Here is a 19,870-nt window from a genome sequence, read left to right on the forward strand (position 1 = left end):
AGGAAGGAAGGAAGGAAGGAAGGAAGGAAGGAAGCTATGATTGTGTCACTGCACTCCAGCCAACAGAGTCAGACACTGTCTCAAATAAACAAATACATTCCTGTTCCTTATACACTATCATCTGGTCTCAGGTATTTTGTTAAAGCTGCACAAATGGGGAGGAGGGAGACAAGATAATATGTATTGTTTCTTTTATTGCAGAAAATAGATTGAGGAAGAACATCCAGAAGCCTCAAGAGAAACACAAACTTTTCATCATGATCTCATATAATATCTACAAGAAACATCTCAGAAAAGTATCCAGCAACCTCAACAAAGGGCAAGAAGATATAATAACATCTATGATATAAGAGCAAAAACTCGTAAGAGAACAAAACAAGGCAAGTTGGTTTGAAAAAAAAAAAAAGCCAAAATGATATAAAAAAGGAACAGGAAATGATAAAAATTATAGGGAAGTTTGAAAGGTTGTAACAGAAGGAAAATGCACATTGGTTGCAATAAAACATAGAATTAGTACTGCAAAACAAAGTGAATTGGTTATGTACAAAACAAACAAGAATTGCTTTTTCCCCAGAATGCAAAGGAAATGGGAAAAATGCAAATGTGAGGACAGAACAGCAAACCAAAATATGGATACAGAGTTGTTCCTGAAGAGGAGACCAGCAGAAAAGCTCTAACAGAAAAGAAAGAATAAATAAAGGTTGATGGAGAGGAAAGTTCCCAAGCTGGGTTGCACGGGAGGTCCTACGCTGTTCAAGGCAAAGTGGATTTCAAAAGACCAACAAGCAGACATATCCTAACAACATATTGACACAGCAAAGATAAGGATAAAAGTCCTGTAATCATTTATGTGGGAAGACCAGTGCAAGAATAAAAAGAAGGCTGGTCTCAAACTTCTCTATAGCCACATCTCAAAAGATGCCTCCGGTGCATGATAAGAAAAATACTAAGACCTTTATTGGTAGCCAAGCTGTCTTTCACGAGGGAAGGCAACAGAAACACATTCTTCTAGAGACAAGGACTCATGTCCTCCTTAGTAAACGTACGTAAAGGATGTGCTCCAACTGCCTGAAAGAACAAGACAAACAGAGGTGAAGAATGAAGACATCACGGCACAAAAGGATCCAGGCTGTACGCTGAAAGCAGCTTACAGAAACGCATACGTAATTATGAATCTAGTTACACAATCATGTATACGTGTTGCTATTCTCGATATATACTGTAAAAAAATGAAATTATAACCTGAGTCTCAAATATAGACACTACTAGAAAAGGGCTGGGAGCGGCGGCTCATGCCTATAATCCTAACATTTTGGGATTCCAAGGTAGAGGAGTTCACGACCAACCTGGGCAACGCAGCAACTCCATCGCCACAAAAAACTTAAAAATTAGCCAGACGTGGTGGTGCGCACCTTTTGTCCCAGCTACTAGGGAAGCTGAGGCAAGAGGATTACTTGAACCCAGGAGTTCGAGGTCACAGTGAGCCACATTTGTACCCTGTTCTCCAGCCTGAGCAGCAGGGACCCTGTCTCAAAAAACAAAACAAAACCCTCCATTTAAAAAAATATGCTAGGCCAGGCGCGGTGGCTCATGCATATAATCCCAGCACTTTGGGAGGTCGAGGCGGGTGGATTGCTTGAGGTCCGGAGTTCGAGACCAGCCTGGCCAACATGATGAAACCCCATCTCTACTAAAATATAAAAATTAGCTGGGCGTGGTGGCGTGCGCCTGTAATCCCAGCTACCAGGGAGGCTGGGACAGGAGAATTGCTTGAACCCAGGAGGTGGAGACTGCAGTGCGCTGAGATCATGCCACTGCACTCCAGCTCGGGTGACAGAGCGAGACTCCATCTCAAAATAATAATAATAATGATAATAATAATATATACTAGAAGAGATCAAGAGGCAGGAGGAACACTGAGATCATGAGAACACCGAGGGAGATGGAAAGAAAACGCTGCCCTTCCTCCCATTCCCATAATGAAGCATCCATGTCCTACTACCCCTCCTACCAAATATCAGGTATCAGGTACCACCTGACCTGCCCAGTTGGCATCTATCCTCTGTCCTTGTTTCTCAGGTCCACTCTTGTCTTCTTCTAGAAACTGACAGGTTCTCAACCAGAGGGAACACAACAGAGGGAAGGGGCCTTGGAGACCCAAGCGCCCGGTGCTGAGTCTTTTGAGTCTTGTCTCTACCGGGTTGTATTGGCCCCGAGGGCAGTCAGCTTCCGTGGGGAATCCTGATTCCTGGAATCTATTCAGGTACATATGTTGGGACCAAAGCACTTTGTGGATTGAAGGAAAAATCAGTAGGAACCCCGGGCTTGCCAAACACCTCATTTGAAACACCTGTTTGGCTTTGTAAGCCCTCAAAGGGTTCCCAAGGCCAAAACACAGAGAAGAGCATGTGGCTATTTTGGGGCCTGGGCCTGAGCATGACCGTGTCCTGTGGCACTGTGGTTGGACCCGTGTGAAAAGGGGGTCAGGTGCATGAGGCACACCTGCAGTTCTTACTAGCAAGAAGCCAAAGAGCCAGGAGGGTCGCCTTCCTTTCTTCCAGTTTTCTATGTGCAAAATTTGTCGGAGGCTTTACCAGAGTCCTCTGCGTGTCGCCTCAAATCTTTCTTATTAGAAATCACCTGGTGAGCAGGGCTGTCCCCTTGAATTCATAAAAGCAATTTCTCAAATGAGGCTTTAGTCATTTAGATGCAAACGTCCTCAGGCCTCTTCCAAACCTGGCACTGTCCAGGTGTCCTCGGGCCTCACTACTTGGGGTAGGATCGATGAATGGGGTGACAATGGATGTGGCGGCAATCATCTATATCTCGCTGGCTTGAATCCCCCACTTGCTCACATCAGACGCCCACCCCCACCAGCCTCCTTGGACGAATCCAAAAGTGACTTGCTTGGGCTCCCCAACCAGGTTGCAACTCCAGTCCCCATGGAGTGTCCGGCATACTCTTCTTCATCTGCATTAGCTACTTCCCCCCCACCAACATCATCACTGTCCTCTGTCTACGAAGTGGCAAGAAGAAGCCTCACACTGTGGTTGTCACTGGCACCCACCCTAAGAGGTGGACATTAGGGCCGTGGGAGTTTTCTCCCAGCCGTGGGTCTGAAGGCTGAACCACTTGGGACGCTCCAGACCTATCCAGCTCCTGGTAGGTCTGGCAAGAGTCGCAGCCACCCTGCAAGCCCCCAGCACATCCCTGAGGGCCAGTCAGTTCATAGGGTATGCTTGTGAAGACTGAGCGGGGAGAGGACACAGAACAATAGACTCTGTATTTTCTGAGCCTATAAAGAAATGGAGTGATCTGGTTAACCAAGAATTTTGATGAACATAATTACAACGCAGTCCATGCAGCAAGGATACAGGAAGTCAACCCTTCAACCCGCACAGGGAAACTTGCCAGGCTGGAAATATGGAGTCTCTGGGGGACAAGGATTGATGAAAAGATTTGCAAATGATCCTGCAAACCGCAAGGATGAGTTGGATGGCCCCTCCTGGGTCAGAAGCCATGTCACAGCCTTGAAACACCCGAGAATCAAGCGGTCAGCAGAGGGTAGAAAAGAAACGCCTTCTATGTGGGCCTTGCAGAACCCCTGTTCCTGCATGACCCTTCCTCCTCTGACTCTGGAGAATGAGATTTTTATGGCGGTTGCACCTGCTATCCCAGTGTAAGACAGAAGGGCCAGTTAACAGGGTTCCAGAGGAGACAATGCAAGAAATGAGGAAAACTCAGAATGTGAGCACGTTTCTTGCATCTGAGATGGCTGGTCCTTTTCGTTGGTGGCATCTCCCCAGCGGCACCATACGGCATGATGGGGATCTGAGAGACGCCCACTCTGCAGCATGGTTTGGAAGAATCTCAGCATTAACGGACCAGCGTGATTGTGCCACCAAATATCAGAGTCACTCTTCTGGCCTCTGATAGAGGGGTTTGGAGCAGGTACCTAAAGGCCTTGTGACCGTGTTTTAGAACCACAGGATCTGGGGTGGAGGACCTGGGGCGTCGTCCCACAAGCACGCCTGAAATAGAGAGAACAGCTCCAGAAATGGTAAGGGAAGCAGGAACTGCTTCCCCACCTTGAAGCCTGGAGGGGTTGGGGAACCCCAGGAAAAAAAAAAAACCTGCATTTTGTTCCATTTCAAGGTCTCTGTGGTCCTGATGTTTCAGTACAATTAAAAATGTAATTATTAAATGGCAAGGTAGTCTCCTCCCAGTAGCCGGTTCCAGCTTCCGGCTTCCAAGCCAGAAAACCTGAATGACGGTGCTCACCGGCTTTTGATTCACAGAGACATTTAACTCAAACTCTCCATTTCCTGATGAACTGTTGAGGAATGTTGCTTCTTTCCCCTCCCCCTTCCCGAGCAGAATAAAAATAGTGTGGGCCATTCTGATACCCTACCCCCAACTCAGGATGACAAAAGCATTAGGAGACAGCACACAGGCCTAGGCACACAAAGGTGCTGTGTTCCCAGACAGCGAGATGTGATGTGTGCAATTATCTCAGCCTCTCCGGGCTTCTGTTTCCTCATCTGTAAAACAGGGGGATTGCCAGTCGCGAACACTGTGGTCCTATAACCCATGCATGGGATGGTTTTCGTAACACAGCCTAAAACCACAAGGGAAATATCAAGGCAGTTAAATGTCCAGCTCAGCTTCCAAGAACAGCAGTCACATAAACAAAAGAGATGACAGAGGCCTGACAAGACACAAATCTTCACAAAATATTGCTTTGCTTGCTGCAAGCTTCCCTCCAAACACTTCTGGGCTCTGAAGAGAAAGAGGTCTCCAGCTCTTTTGGTCTAGATACCCTTTTATTTACTCAACCAAATCTGACTTAGAATCAGTGGGAAAGAAACGCTTATCTGAGACACCAACAAAGCGAAGTGATGTAGCAAAAATTGGAAATGAAATGCATGCCCAAATCAGGGTATGCGACAGTGCACATGACCTCAGGTCTGTACGGGGAGGCTGAACAGTTGGGATTCTCTTCCCCTTTGCCACAGGTCACTGTTACGGCCAGTGAATGCTGAAAAGTCCCTATTTGTCAAAGGAAGGAGTTGGGATAGACTTCAGTACTTCTCTCTTCGTCCTAAAGATTAACGATCTTGAAATACACCCTAGGTGTTCTATGCTTGTTGATATTTATAATGGTATCACTTGTCCTGACCTAGAAAACGCTTTTGAAGGATATTCTGTGGATTAACTCCCTAACACACTCCTTAGGGAGTTCCTGGTAGGGTGAGGGTCCCTCTACAGGACCGCTGGTCCACTTCCCTTTGCAGCGGAAAAAGCCTGGGAATAAGAGAGTTTTGCCAAACTTGGTAGGGACCCGAGACAGAGAGAGAGGGAGAGAGAGAGAGAGAGAGAGGAATACTATGTAATATCCTCCCTAGCCTTCCTTTAGTATTAAGTTGCAAAGCCCCAAAATGCCTTATATGTCATTGTTTTGGGCACTTTCTAAAGTTGTTAAGACTTCTGAGGAAAACCCCAGAACCGAATTCACCAAGCATCCTATCGCATTCAACATGGATCTAAGTTCAGAAGCAAGGGAGGGAGTCCAAAGCCGCAGCTCGATCAGTAACAGATTCTGTATCTCATGGAAAGCAGCCTGCTCACCAGAAAGAAACTTCAAACACAAGTGACACAGCTGCTGCCCGCAGATGCACCGGGGGCAAAAGCGGGCTTCCTCGGGGAATTAGTGCTGTTGTAAAGGAAGGCGGACTGGAGCTCATTATGGTATAAGGGTAGGTGCTTCTGATGGCCTGCCCGCACCTGCGATCCAGCTGGCCGGGCTTTGTGGCCGCTAGTTGCTGGCTGGAGTGGCCCGTGAGCACTAAAAGAAAATGGAAGCAGTTCATTTCCCCACTACGGAGACTCATTCCATGGACTGCAGTGCCTATGGCCTGTGCTCCAAGTGATTCTAATCAAAGACTTCTGACTCCGAGAGATGGTTCCTGATGAGGTCTGAACCCTGAGCACTGGAGGAAATGAAGTCTAATAAGGGCTGGAACTGTTTCCAAGTCTCAGTAAGGGGTGCAATTCTCACCAACCTGATTGGACGAACATTTCCGGAGCTGCTGCCGCTGGCGCATATAAAGCAGGCAAACGGTGACAGCCAACGGCCTTGCTGTGGAGGTGTGAGACCTACCACTGCTCTGTGCCACCGTGCGAGGAACACAGGATGGGAATCGGGGCTGGAGTACCAGCCCCAAAGCTGCAGCAGTCTTGCTGGAAGATCTTGAGCAACCTCTTTCATCTCTGCTGGGAGGCCTCAATTTCTTCATCTTAAAACACGGAAGTTGGACCAGATGGTCTCCAAGGGCTTTCATATATATATAGTTAATAATTCTTTTCTTTTTTTTTGGAGACAGAGTCTCACTCTGTCACCCAGGCTGGAATGCAGTGATGTGATCTCAGCTCACTGCAACCTAAGCCTCCCCAGGATCAAGCGATTCTCCTCTCTCAGCCTCCCAAGTAGCTGGGATTATAGGCGCCCATCACCCGCCCGGCTAATTTTTGTGTTTTTAGTAGAGACGGGGTTTCACCATGTTGACCAGGCTGGTCTCAAACTCCTGACCTCAGGCGATCCGCCCGCCTTGGCCTCCCAAAGTGCTGGGATTACAGGCATGAGCCACCGCGCCTGGTCCAATAATTTAAATGTCAGCACTAGTATATATGTTTTAAGGACATGCCATTTTAATAGGAGAAAAAAAGTCACATTCAAGTGTAGACATGGACATCATGTCTAGGAGGCATCTGACTGTTCCTGAAACGTGGGCTGTGCCCCAAACACCGAGGATCCCACCTTACCACACCCTGGATTCTGTGCTCCCACCTCTCACCACACTGAGTTCTGTCCTGATGCGTCCACCTCTTCCCTGTCACTCCCCCGAGCCACGTGAGTGGTCTCAGCTCTATTTGCCTAGCAACTGGAATCCTGGGCTTCTGTCTCTGCATCACCCCGGATGCACCAAAGGCAGGTTCCAGTGGAATTTTTCTGGGCCTGTTAGCAGTTAGCACTTCTGGCTGACTGCTCACATTACACCCCAAACACACAGTCCACTTCAGCTTGGGGGCAGCCCACCGACAGCCTCTGCACCCCACATGCCCTTTTCCCAAGAGCTTGACTTCGGCTCTTCCCAGCTCCTTGCAAGCCCTTCAGTATTCTTCTCTGCTAATCCCTCCATCCCCATGAAGCACCCAGCCACAATCCACAAACAGGCCTGCCAAAACTCTCAGTGCTCTACCATCAGACCCAAGGCAGCCACACCTTGGTCAGAACTTGAGTGACTGGTCTGGGTTCCTCACAGGAGCAAATCTCCAAGTGTGGTCCCTGCACCAGCAGCATGAAGTCCTCTGGGATCTATTCATGCAGAGCCCTAGGCCCTGCCCCAGCACCGGATCTTACATTGTAAAGATCCCCAGGTGGTTTAGATGCATGGTAACCTTTGAGAAGCGCTGCTGCGGACTGTCCTAGGTCAACTAACCCGTTAGAGGACGCTCCTGGATAACAAGCACCATCTCCCTTCCCCGGCACTGTAGGAACAGGAAGTCATGCCAGGATCGGGGATGCTGACTGGCCCAGGGAGGTGGGAGAGCGCATCCTGGAGGGAGACCACGTGCCGACACAGGCTAGCCTGTCCATGCAAACTGGACTTCTCACAGCTGTACAGAACCTCAAGAGAGTGATCACCACTCTCTTGGAGGTCCTACTTTGCAAAGAAAGAAGATGGATGCGTAACTTGTGGGGATGGAAAGACTTGTGAAACAAGGCTGTTGTACCGCTAAGTACTGGAAGAGTTTCCATCATCACTGTTGCAGCCTCCACACCAAACTGGAAAGATGTTTCAGCCAAGCCTGGAAGCACAGTGCATTACTGGGCAGGTACTTCTGCTAGGGAGCCATGACCGCAGGAGCTCCCCCTTCCCTTCATAAAGCTTTACAGTCCTCAAATGGCTTTTGCCTTGTAGTGTCCCAGCTAGAACTGGGCCATGGGGTAAATGCCAGATAGGTGGGCAGAAGCCAAGTTTCTTACTTGGAAAAAGTTACATGAAGGAAGCAAGGTTTGGGCTCCACTAAAATCACGTCGCCACTCTGCTTCTCCATCCCACAGCTCCAACTACAAAACTGCTCCCCAGGTAACCAGGGGAGCCAAGACTCCCTTTCTCTCCAAGACATCCTTCATAAATCTTTCTCCTCCTTCCATCCGCTTTTCCTGATTTCTCACACAATGACCCATGTCTTTTTTTTTTTTTTTTTTTTTCTCCCTGCTCATTCCTTGGATCTGTGAAAGGTGCAACCTAGCATACCGGGTCCCCAGACCACCACAGCTCAGCAGTGAGACCCCACATCTCAGTTTTCAGACCTGCCTCTTTACTATGGTGAAGTCATTTTAGGAACATGCAGAGAAAAGCAAACTGGAGCATACATCTGCAGGCAAGAAAAATCAATTCTTACCATCAGAGAACAGCTAGTCTTCTCTGGGGGCTGCTACCTCAGAGGAGAGTCTTGGGTTCAGGCTGAAGCCCTCAGACAGAGCCAAGACTCTGCCGGCTTCCTCTCCATGGAGCCTCTGAGGGAAATGAAGCTGAGGCAAGTCGCTAGCCCAGGGCCAGTGCTCTGGGCACCCCAGAGGAGGTTCCTGTGGCTTTGCTCATTGCTGTTCTTTCACAAAGAACCCACTACATTGCACAGTTCCTTCCAAATCCGCTCCAGTGCTTGCTGGGAAATCAACAACTCGTTCTGGACTTTCCAGATGCAACGTTTCTGGAGACCTTCTTTTTTTATTTTTTCTTCACTCCCCCTCTTTTTCCCCTTTCTCAGCTAAAAAACGTTGGCTAAGGTCACAACAAACAATGGCCAAGCTTGTGTCACTGACCAGATGCCTCCCACCCCCAGGCCTGTGGACAAGGGTAGCTTTGTTCACTGTGTTTTAGGCGGGACTTCCTGGGCCTGCCCAAGCCCTGCTGGGGAATGTTTTGGCCAACTTCTTCCCAACCCTAAGTCACGGCTCTGGCCCTGGCCCCGGCCCCAGCTGTGTGAACCCAAGGCCAGATAAAAGCCAACATAAAAAGAACGGAGAATGTTCCTCCAAAGAACCACTGTGTGGAAAGCTGGTGCTTCTAGAGGGGCGAGATGAACGTCTCTTGCCTTCAACTCTGCTCTCGCTACCACCAAACCTGGACAGATAACGAACAAAGACAGGGTCACGCGGGGTCTCCAGTGAAACGGGCCCGAGGATCACAAAGTCATTACTTACACGTGGCGAAAGGATTGGACTCCAAGAGCAATACTGCAGCCACCAACTAAATGAGCGTGGGCAGGGGCTTGGATCCTTGGTGAATAGATCGTTATCGTATCATGCCGTTTAGAAAGATTTCTGGAGCAGCTGACGATTTAGCACTCAAACTGCCGCATATTTCTGTGTTTGCTTTCAGACGCAAACCTTTGGGGTTTTAGGAACTGATTCTTTATCTAGAACTAAATACGGTTTTCTAGAGAAACCAAGATCCTGAGGACCGAGGGTTCCCCATTAAGCAAATGGATAAACTTATGTATGAAGAGGTTTCAATACCAGCTCCTTGGGTGGGGGAAGAAAATAAGTACTATCGTCTAAGGATGGAGTCAGACCAGAGCTAAGCTGTTGTTTTATTGCTTACTAGCTGCAAGAGCCTGGGCAATGGCTCCGGCTTCAATTTCTCCAAGTGCAAAATGCAGATGATCACAGTAGCTTTCTCAAAAGACTGTGTGAGAGATTAAAGGGGGTGGGGTGGGGCATCCGTGGAAACATTGTACCTAGTGGATGACGTAAATGCGCAATGAAAGCTAGGATTTTTGCTGTTACTACCACCAGTAGCTGAAAGGGTAGGCACTGCAGTTACCCTGGGTCCAAAAAAAAAAAAAAGTCTAGACTGGACAATAAAAAGCAAACAGCTCAATTTAGAAAATGAGCAAAAGACATTCCTCCAAAGAAGATATCAAAATGACCAATAAGCACATGAAAAGACGCTCAACACCACTAATCATCAGGGAAATGCAAATCAAAACTACAGTAGATATCAGCTCACACCCATTAGGACGGCTTCTTCAAAAAACCAGACAAGACCCGGCACAATGGCTCACGCCTGCAATCCCAGCACTGCGGGAGGCCAAGGCGGGTGGATCACTTGAGGTCAGGAGTTCGAGACCAACCCGGCCAACATGGTGAAACCCTGTCTCTACTAAAAATACAAAACTTAGCCAGGCGTGGTGGGGCATGCCTGTCGTCCCAGCTACTAGGGAGACTGAGGCAGGAGAATCCCAGGAGGCAGAGGTTGCAGTGAGCTGGGATCACGCCATTGTACTCCAGCCTGGGCAACAGAGCAAGGCTCTGTCCCAAAACAAACAAATAAACAAACATCAACAAAACAGAAAAGAACAAGTACTAGTAAGGATTGAGAACTGTTGGAACCCTTGTGCCCTGCTGGTGGGAATGTAAAATGGTGCAGTCCCTATGGAAAATAGTGTGTTAATTCCTCAAAAAATTAACACAGAATTGCCATATGGTCCAGCAATTCCATTAATAGGTATATACCAAAAAGAACTGAAACAGGGTCCTGAAGGGAGGGTCATGCTGCCTGTTCATGGCAACATTATTCACAAGAGCCAGAAGGTAGAAACAACCCAAGTCATGGTAAAATAAACACAATGGAATATTATTCAGCCTTAAGAACGGCAGTTTTTTTGTTTTTGTTTTTCTTTTTTTTTTTTTTGAGACGAAGTCTCACTCTGTCAAGCTGGAGTGCAGTGGCGCGATCTCGGCTCACTGCAACCTCCGCCTCCTGGGGTCAAGCGATTCTCCTGCCTCAGCCTCCCAAGTAGCTGGGACTACAGGTGTGCACCACCATGCCCGGCTAATTGGAAGGAAATTTTGACACATGCAACCATGTGGATGAACCTTGCGGACATTATGCTCAGCGCAACAGCCAGACACAAAGGGACAAATACTATTTGCTTCCACCTCTATGAGGCACCTAGAGAAGTCAAATAGATAGTGACAGGTTGCACAATGGACGTGACCAGGTGTTGTGGGCAGGGGACGTTAGGAATTAGTGTTTAATGGGTCCACAGTGTCAGTGGTACAAGATGGAAGCGTTCTGGAGATTAATGGTGGTGATGATGGCTGCATGACCATGTGTGTATACACAAAGTCACCGAACTATACATTTAAAAATGATGGAGATGGTGGATTTCATGTCATGTATGTTTTGTCACGATTTAAAAAAAAAAAAAAAAAAAAAAAAACAAACCTGAGACCCACAGAGATAGTTTAGCTCAAAAGACCCTGTGAACCATAAGCCACATCATGAGATATACCACCTCAGGCTCTCCACGTACACCCAGAAGAAAGCCACCCCAGCTTCTTGGCAATGGTGAACAGAAAGCCCAACTAGAAGACGAGGCTGGGGCCCGGCGAGGTGGCTCACGCCTGTAATCCCAACACTTTGGGAGGCCGAGGTAGGTGGATCATCTGAGGTCAGGAGTTCGAGACCAGCCTGGCCAACATGGCGAAAACCCATCTCTAAAAGATGCAAAGAATTAGCTGGGTGTGGTGGCATGCACCTGTAAATCTCAGCTACTCAGGAGGCTGAGGCAGGAGAATCACTTGAACCCGGGAGGCAGAGGTTGTAGTGGGCTGAGATCGTGCCACTGCACTCCTACCTGGACGACAGAGTGAGACCCTGTCTCCAAAAAAAAAAAAAAAGAAAAAAAAAAACCATGAGGCTGGCCACCTATAGCAGGACTCACTCACCATGGTTCATCTTGTGTTCGATCTTGGGGAGACCGAGGGAACACAGCCAGCATTCTAATGTCAATTGAGGGCTTTTCCATTTAGGGGCGTGGCACACTTGGGCTCCTGGAGGGGGTAACAAGGTGCCTCTCCCTTGGATATATCAATTCGTTTCTGCGTCTGCATCCCACGTTCCTGGTCCTTTCTCTTCCACGCCTGACAGCAGGGCTCATCTCTTCCTTCTCAAAGTTATCAATGTGGCTGCTTGAGGGACTCTCCCTCCCTCTCTAATTGCTGGGTTTCAATCTGCTGCAGGAGCGACTGTGAGAATCTTGTACTGAACACTCACTCTGGACCAGGCGCTGTTCTACGCTTCACATGTTTCCTATCACTTAATCCTTCTAACAAACCAAAAAGGAAAATTCTAGGATCGTCCTCATTTAACAGAGGAAAATGGAGGCTCCCGCGAGAGACTGGGCAGGATGGGTCGGAAGAACAACCCACAGGGGCAATATTCTAGGCTATGGGGCCAGCCTGAGCCAAGGTCAGAGAGAAACCGTGTGGGTAGGGGTTGTGGGGGGAAAGCAGGTGGATCCATTCATTAGCGTTTAAGAGGCATGGGAGGTGAGAAAAACAGTAGCGAAGGATGGCGTCAGATCACGGGACGCCATGAGGACATCAAGAACTAAGAAATTTCGATTCTAGAAAGGAGAAGAAACCACCAGTGGATTCTGAGCCAGGGAGAAGTCACAATCAGGGCTGTGGTTGGTTGAAATCCTCATGATACCAGGGTGTAAGAAGGTCAAATGTGAGGGAGAAACTAGAGGGAGGAAACTGGCTATAGAATCCCCCTCCACCTTCTTTCTCTCTCCCCCCTCTCACCCATCATAAAAACAAGAGAAAGGCAATGCTCAAGCCTACACTTGCAAAATGGTCCCCAACCAGCCATGAAAAGGAAGCGAGAGCATCACATCCAGCGGTGGGGAGTCTCCCACCGGAAGCTGAGTTATTTGCATCTTCTCTCTGCAATGTGGGAGGAGAGGCCGGGTGATGAATCCACACACTCGTTTTTGAGGTCAGGCATGCCACAGAAATAGACAGGACCAAGGTACTTTTCTGTTCTTGGAGATGGGCTCTCACCCATAAGAAGGGAAAAGCAGGCTGGGCACCGTGGCTCACGCCTGTAATCCCAGCACTTTGGGAGGCCGAGGCAGGTGGATGACCTGAGGTCAGGAGTTTGAGACCAGCATGGCCAACATGGTGAAACCCCATCTCTACTAAAAATACAAAAATTAGCCAGGCGTGGTGGTGCGCACCTATAATACCAGCTACTAGGTAAGCTGAGACAGAAGAATGAACTCGGATGGCGGAGGTTGCAGTGAGCCGAGATCACGCCGTTGCACTCCAGCCTCAGTAACAGAGAAAGACACTATCTCAAAACAAAAACAAAAACAAAAACCTTCATTTGAACCTAGATGGCCAAGACCTTCACCTTCAGCCCTTTCAGGTTAGCGGAATTAAAATGGCCATGAAAGCTTTCATAGCCTGTGACTCCTCAGTTTTGTAATAGCAAAGAGGGGACAGTTTTGAGACTGTTAAACATTAACAGCTGTCCCCGACACCACTTTGACATTGCATCACACAGATGAACAGATACAATCACAGGCAACAGTGCATCACTCCAGGCAACACACAGAAATCACTGTCATTGCAAATCCCAGTAGGGCCCCCAGCCAAGGGCAAGGGACCTTTCCGGGCCATTACAAACCAGGAGGCTGATCTGCTCTGACCCTGACCTCAGCAGAACACACTAGTCCTGCAGACATTTAATTCTTTAGGATTCCCCAAAGGTAATCTCTCAGAGTATGTAAGACTCACGAATACATTCTAAGGGTTTATGGCTTGGGTCCATCCTAGCATCTCAAAATCCAAAAGTCACTTTGGTTTTCCTTTATTAACCATCCTTAGTGATTAGCGTTGGCTGTGAAAACCACGCTACTGGTGTCTCCTTCTGGCCTCTGCAAACAGATAGCTTGCTGCCTATGGAGCCACACGTACGAATGGCAGACAGCAGAGAATCCGTGATCCCCAAGCAAAAGGACGGACGATCATGTCCACCAAGCTGAGTTTTCCTGAGTTCAACGGCATCAGATGAGACCAACCCTCTTATTATTTTGTGTTTCAGTCAAGTTGAAAACTGTCAACCAAAATAGGCCTTATTTGCTGTAGGCCCTTGTCCTCCATAGGATGAATTGGGTTGTCTTTAAAATGATAATTAATAGACTGGGCGCGGTGGTGGCTCATGCCTGTGATCCCAGCACGTTGGGAGGCCAAGGCGGGCGGCTCATGAGGTCAGGAGTTCCAAACCAGCCTGGCCAATATTGTGAAATCCTGTCTCTACTAAAAATACGAAAATTACCTGGGCATGGTGGCATGCACCTGGAGTCCCAGCTACTTGGGAAGCTGAGGCAGTAGAATTTCTTGAACCTGGGAGGCAGAGGTTGCAGTGAGCTGAGATTGTGCCACTGCACTCCAGCCTGGGTGACAGAGTGAGACTCCCGTCAAAAAAAAAAAAGATAATTAATAAGAAAGCACATCTGGGTAGCGTGATGACTCACTTTTTGTAAAGGCTTCACAGTCATGAACAGAAAAATTATTCATCAGCCTAAGCAGTCTCCAGGGTACAGGGTCTCAGGGATACCCCCGTCTCCCATACGTGGCCTCCTGTCCGCATGATCAATCAACTAACAGTTACTAACTACCCTTTCCCGCATCCTGTGTGGGATGCAGGCAGGTATTATATGTAGGACCTGACTCCTAAAATTCAGAAGCTAAGTCACAAACATGGGCAAAAAAAAGGACTAGGTAACAAAGGAGTCTGCAATAGTGCCAAATGCTATACGATAAGCTGGCAGACAATAAGAGCTTTCAGAATCCAGAGGAGGGCGAGGTCACTTTTGGCAGGGATGGTCCAGGGAGGCTTCCCAAAAGATAAAGAACTTGCCTCACAGCAGGGATAAAAAACAAGGGCTTGACGGGAGCCCAAGGAACATGATGTACGAAGCAGAATAAGGTTTGATAAAGGACGGGACATAGGGAAATGAGAGACAGTAAAGTTGATTCAGAAGGAAATGACAGAAGTTTGAACCAGTAACTTGAAGAGATGTGGCTATGGTAAGAGCCCGTTTGGGGGCATGCAGTAGAGTCTGTTGGCCATAGATCCAAGTTCAAAGTGTTCGGTGGGGAGTAGGGGTGAGTATGGCCCTGGGCACGTGGAGTTGGAGGCAGGGCATGCAGTACAGTCTGCTGGTCTGCTGGCCATAGATCCAAGTTCAAAGTGTTCGGTGGGGAGTAGGGGTGAGTATGGCCCTGGGCACGTGGAGTAGGAGGCACATGCTCAGAGATGGTGGTGAGATCCTACAGGCTGCCTAGGAGTTCACAGAGAAAGAAAGGACCTTGCACTGAACCTTGGGGCCTGCTCTTGCCTAAGCAATGGGGGAAGAAATTCTTCTCCAGCATGCCTCAGGCCCAATCCCTCCCTATCCTGTGCCTTTCATTAGCGCATGCAACAGCCCCCAGGGCCCCTCTCCAAGACTCTCAAAGGCAAGAACCAGGTCTTCATCTTTTTTGCCTCTAACCAGGTTAGTGCCCAACACTCGGGGACTACATGGGAAATAAACCATGTGAGTTCTAAGAATCAGGCACAGAAACCAAATGAGGAGGGGGGATACAAGAAGAAATAAGTACAGCTGACCCTTGAACAACACAGGGCTTTAGAGGTGCTAACCCCGACCTCCCCATGCAGTTGAAAATCTGTACATAACTTTTGACTCCCCCAAAAGTTAACTACTAACAGCCTACTGTTGACTGGAAGCCTCAGCGATAAACCAAACAGTTGATTAACATGTATTCTGCATGTTATCCATATTACAGACTTTATTCCTAAAGTAAGCTAGAGAAAAAAAACAACATTAAGAAAATCATAAGGGGCCGGGCACAGTAGCTCACGCCTGTAATCCCAACACCTTGGGAGGCTGAGGTGGGAGGATCACTTGAGCCCAGGAGTTCGAGACCAGCCTGGGCAGTCTGGTGAGTGAGACCCCATCTCTACAAAAATAAACACAAATAAAAAATAAAAATAAATTAGCCTGGCACGGCGCACGCCTGTAGACCCAGCTACTAGGCAGGCTGAGGCAAGAGTATCCTTGACCCCTGGAAGTTGAGGCTGCAGTAAGCCAAGATTACTCCACTGCACTCCAGCCTGGGCAACAGAGTGAGACTGTCTCTAAATCAATAAATAATAAATTAAACCATCAGAAAGGGAAAATACACCTATAGTACTGTACCGTATTTACTGATCCCATAAGTTTACATCATCCGTTTACAAGATGAATCCTTTGAAATGGTGGCAACCGCAGCTGCAGACCTCAATCGACGGTACCTGACAAGCAACTGAACTTTTTCTTGTAATGTCAGGACTTTTCTCTGCTTCTGGGGAACGTTTCCAGCATCACTAGTGGCATACTCTATAGGTCCCATGGTGTTATTCGAGGCTTATGGCATTGCACTAACCGTGATGAAAAATACATAGAACAGTGAGGGCTCACATTTTACTGCGATACCCAATTTACTGGAGTGATGACCTGTTCATCCAGGGCTTATCAGCATCACATGGCATTTTAAGCCGATACTCTCAGCACCTGAGCTCACTGCAGTAACAACGAGGAGTGGCCACAAAATTACTACAGTATACACTATGGCTAGTTTTATGCAGTTATGATTACTGCTACATCTTTGCCTTTGTTTACATTTCGCTTAAATGTGAATGGTGCCATATACAGTCTGAATGTTTGTGTCGGTAAAATTTTTAAAAATTTTAACTTTCTATAGATTTGTTTGTATTTTATGGTAGTAAATGATAAACTAGTATCAAATATATTTTAGGCATTCACGGCATGTCTAACATTTTCTTATTTTTTTTGATATTTCTAGACTAGGTAGTCTGTCTTCCATTTTTTTCACATGGTCACAAATCTCCAAAAATGTTTTCCAATATAATAATTGGAAAGAATCCATGTATAAGTAGATCTGTGCAGTTCAAATCCATTGTCTGAGGGTCAGCTGTAGTTAAGAGTGTCCGGCCAGGTGCGGTGGCTCACGCCTGTAATCCCAGCACTTTGGGAGGTCGAGGTGGGTGGATCACGAGGTCAGGAGATCGAGACCAGCCTGGCTAACACGGTGAAACCCTGTCTCTACTAAAAATACAAAAAATTAGCCGGGTGTGGTGGTGGACACCTGTAATCCTAGCTACTTGGGAGGCTGAGACAGGAGAATCACTTGAACCTGGGAGGTTGCAGTGAGCCAAGATCGTGCCACTGCACTCCAGCCTGGGCAACAGAGTGAGACTCCATCTCAAAAAAAAAAAAAAGTGTCCAAGTGAGATGCCAAAGAAAATGCTCACTGAATACACAGAGGGTGTGTCTCATTTATCTTGGAAAGAGAAATATGGAAGAGTGATGGGTGTAGACTTGGATCACAGGCACACAAGGAGCTATAAGCATAGGACGCAAAGGGAAGCAAGATCTTTAGGTAAGAGGCCATTAAAGAAGAGAACAAGAAAGGACAGGCCACAGACCATGGCTGGCTCCAGACCAAGGGCTGTGTTGGGCAGAGGGCTCCCATGAGGTGACTGCAGCCAGTTTCTTGTACACATCATGGTAGATGTAGACATCATGGTAGATGGTAGAGCCTTAGGACCCTTATAAAATTTCTATGGGTCCCACCCCATAAAAGATTCCTAGTATCAGCCGGGCGCAGTAGCTCACGCCTGTAATCCCAGCATTTTGGGAGGCCAAGGCAGGTGGATCGCCTGAAGTCAGGCGTTCAAGACCAGCCTGGCCAATATGGTGAAACCCCGTCTCTACTAAAAATATAAAAATTAGCTGGGTGTGGTGGCATGCACCTGCAATCCCAGCTACTCGGGAGGCTGAGACAGGAGAATCGCTGGAACCCAGGAGACGGAGGATGCAGTGAGCTGAGATCGCGCCATTGCACTCCAGCCTGGGTGACAGAGTGAGACTCCATCTCAAAAAAAAAAATTTCCCAGTATCAAGTGGACATATCAGAAATGGCACCCAGTTGAAAAGGCCTCCAAACAGCCCTCATTCTAAGGGATCCCATAGCTTGGTTTCCCCTTCCTGCAGCCATTCATATCCCACTGTGACACCTCGCTCCATCCATCACTGTGTACCAGCTGCACTATTATTTACTCAGTATTTTTTTTGAAGTGACTTATATCCCACTGAAATGTAGCCTGGCCCTAAGCAATAATATCTGTGAAATCACAGATTTGATTTGGTTTGGGTTTCTTTCTACTACACACTAAAATAAATATAACTTTAAAACTGCCATCTCCACATGATCTAAAATTATCTCACGGATCCTAAGTTGGAAACTCGGCACACTTTGAGAAACACTGTCTCTGGCTACACATCAAGTCACCATGCAGCATCCACAAAGTGCTTCCAGAGATTTTTTTTTTTTTTTTTTTTTTTTGACACGGAGTCTCGCTCTGTCGCCCAGGCTGGAGTGCAGTGGCCAAATCTCAGCTCACTGCAAGCTCTGCCTCCCGCGTTTACGGCATTCTCCTGCCTCAGCCTCCCGAGTAGCTGGGACTACAGGCGCCCGCCACCTCGCCGGCTAGGTTTTTGTATTTTTTAGTAGAGACGGGGTTTCACCGTGTTAGCCAGGATGGTCTCGATCTCCTGACCTCGTGATCTGCCCATCTCGGCCTCCCAAAGTGCTGGAATTACAGGCTTGAGCCACCGCGCCTAGCCGATTCTCTCTTTTTTTAATCCAGAAAATCAAACCTGAATTCTCTACTGACCACGTCCCCACAACGACAGAACATGGTACCTGGCGCGTGCCTGAATCTCTGGGAGATTAAGGGCATGGTAAAAGGAGAGGCAGGGGACTTCCCTGTAAGAAGCATCTGACAGCTGTCCCAGGACACTGCCTATCAAACCAGCAATAAGAGGAAAAGAAAAAGAAACAACTCATTCAATCTTAAAAACAAAATCCAAAAATGACAAACAGAATCAGAGGAAAAAAAAAAAAACCCAAGAACCATGAGGCCAATGAAGGAAATGCAGAAAATCTTGAAATCTGCTGGGCGCGGTGGCTCACGCCTGTCATCCCAGCACTTTGCGAGGCCAAGGCAGGCAGATCACGAGGTCAGGAGTTCCAGACCAGCCTGGCCAACATAGTGAAACCTCATCTCTACTAAAAATACAAAAATTAGCCTGGCGCGGTGGCGGGCACCTGTCGTTCCAGCTACTTGGGAGGCTGAGGCAGGAGAATCGCTTGAACCTGGGAGTCGGAGGTTGCAGTGAGCCGAGATCGTGCCACTGCACTCCAGCCTGGGTGACACAGCAAGACGGTCTCAAAAAAAAAAAAAAAAAAAGAAAAAGAAAGAAAGAAAGAAAAAATATTGCAAACCAAGATGAGTTGTAAAAGGGATGAAATAAGACTTCACACCTTCACCACTCTCTGCCGGTAATCTGAGCTGCACTTCACGCCTCTGCCACTCCCTGTCTCTAATTTGAGATGCAGGATTTGCACTGACCTGAACAGTGAGCAGCCAGCCCTCTCCTCTCAGCACAGATGCCATCTGAGAGGACTGTCCATCATCCATTTACGTACAGCAATTCCCAGAAAACAAGAGAGCAGGAAGTACAGGGTAGAACAAGGGGCGTGGGAGGGATGCTCACAGTTCAGAGAGGTACGGATGCTACAGTCCAAGCCCAGTCAATGCCCTGGCTGCAGGGCATTGAGAAGAGATCTTGGGAACTGTGAGTTTCCATGTTCTCCATCAATTCAGAGTATCACAGAACCAGGTAGTAACGTGAGAGTTCACCAGGCAAAGGCCACCCAGAAAACAGAAACTGGACTGGGAGATGGGTGCATCATCGAACCCACAGGCAGGTAGCTGTGAGGGGGAGTCAACCTTCCCCAAAGCCGACAGTGTGCCAAGGCTGGTGACAGTCGATACTTTCTGTTGGTACATGTCACATTTATGTAGATCCTGCC

At 47.8% G+C, this 19,870-nt stretch overlaps 1 protein-coding gene across 6 annotated transcripts in view; it reads right to left on the reverse strand.

Annotated features, from left to right (window-relative positions):
- GAS7 (growth arrest specific 7) overlaps positions 1-19,870 on the reverse strand; it is a 284,928-nt gene that overhangs the window by 114,954 nt on the left and 150,104 nt on the right. The window contains exon 1 of one of the 6 annotated variants that reach the window (XM_003912340.5): positions 8,470-9,907. The exons of 4 other annotated variants lie outside the window; for them this stretch is intronic. In XM_003912340.5, the coding sequence (XP_003912389.1) occupies positions 8,470-8,472 (3 nt within the window). In that variant the 5' untranslated portion in view covers positions 8,473-9,907. Of the gene's footprint in view, positions 1-6,062; positions 6,284-8,469; positions 9,908-19,870 lie in introns of those variants that run through there. One more of the 6 variants, XM_031657377.1, reaches the window with a different exon arrangement.

The sequence above is a fragment of the Papio anubis genome, chromosome 17 (genome assembly GCF_008728515.1).
Source record: "Papio anubis isolate 15944 chromosome 17, Panubis1.0, whole genome shotgun sequence".
In the NCBI taxonomy this organism is placed as follows: Eukaryota; Metazoa; Chordata; class Mammalia; order Primates; family Cercopithecidae; genus Papio; species Papio anubis.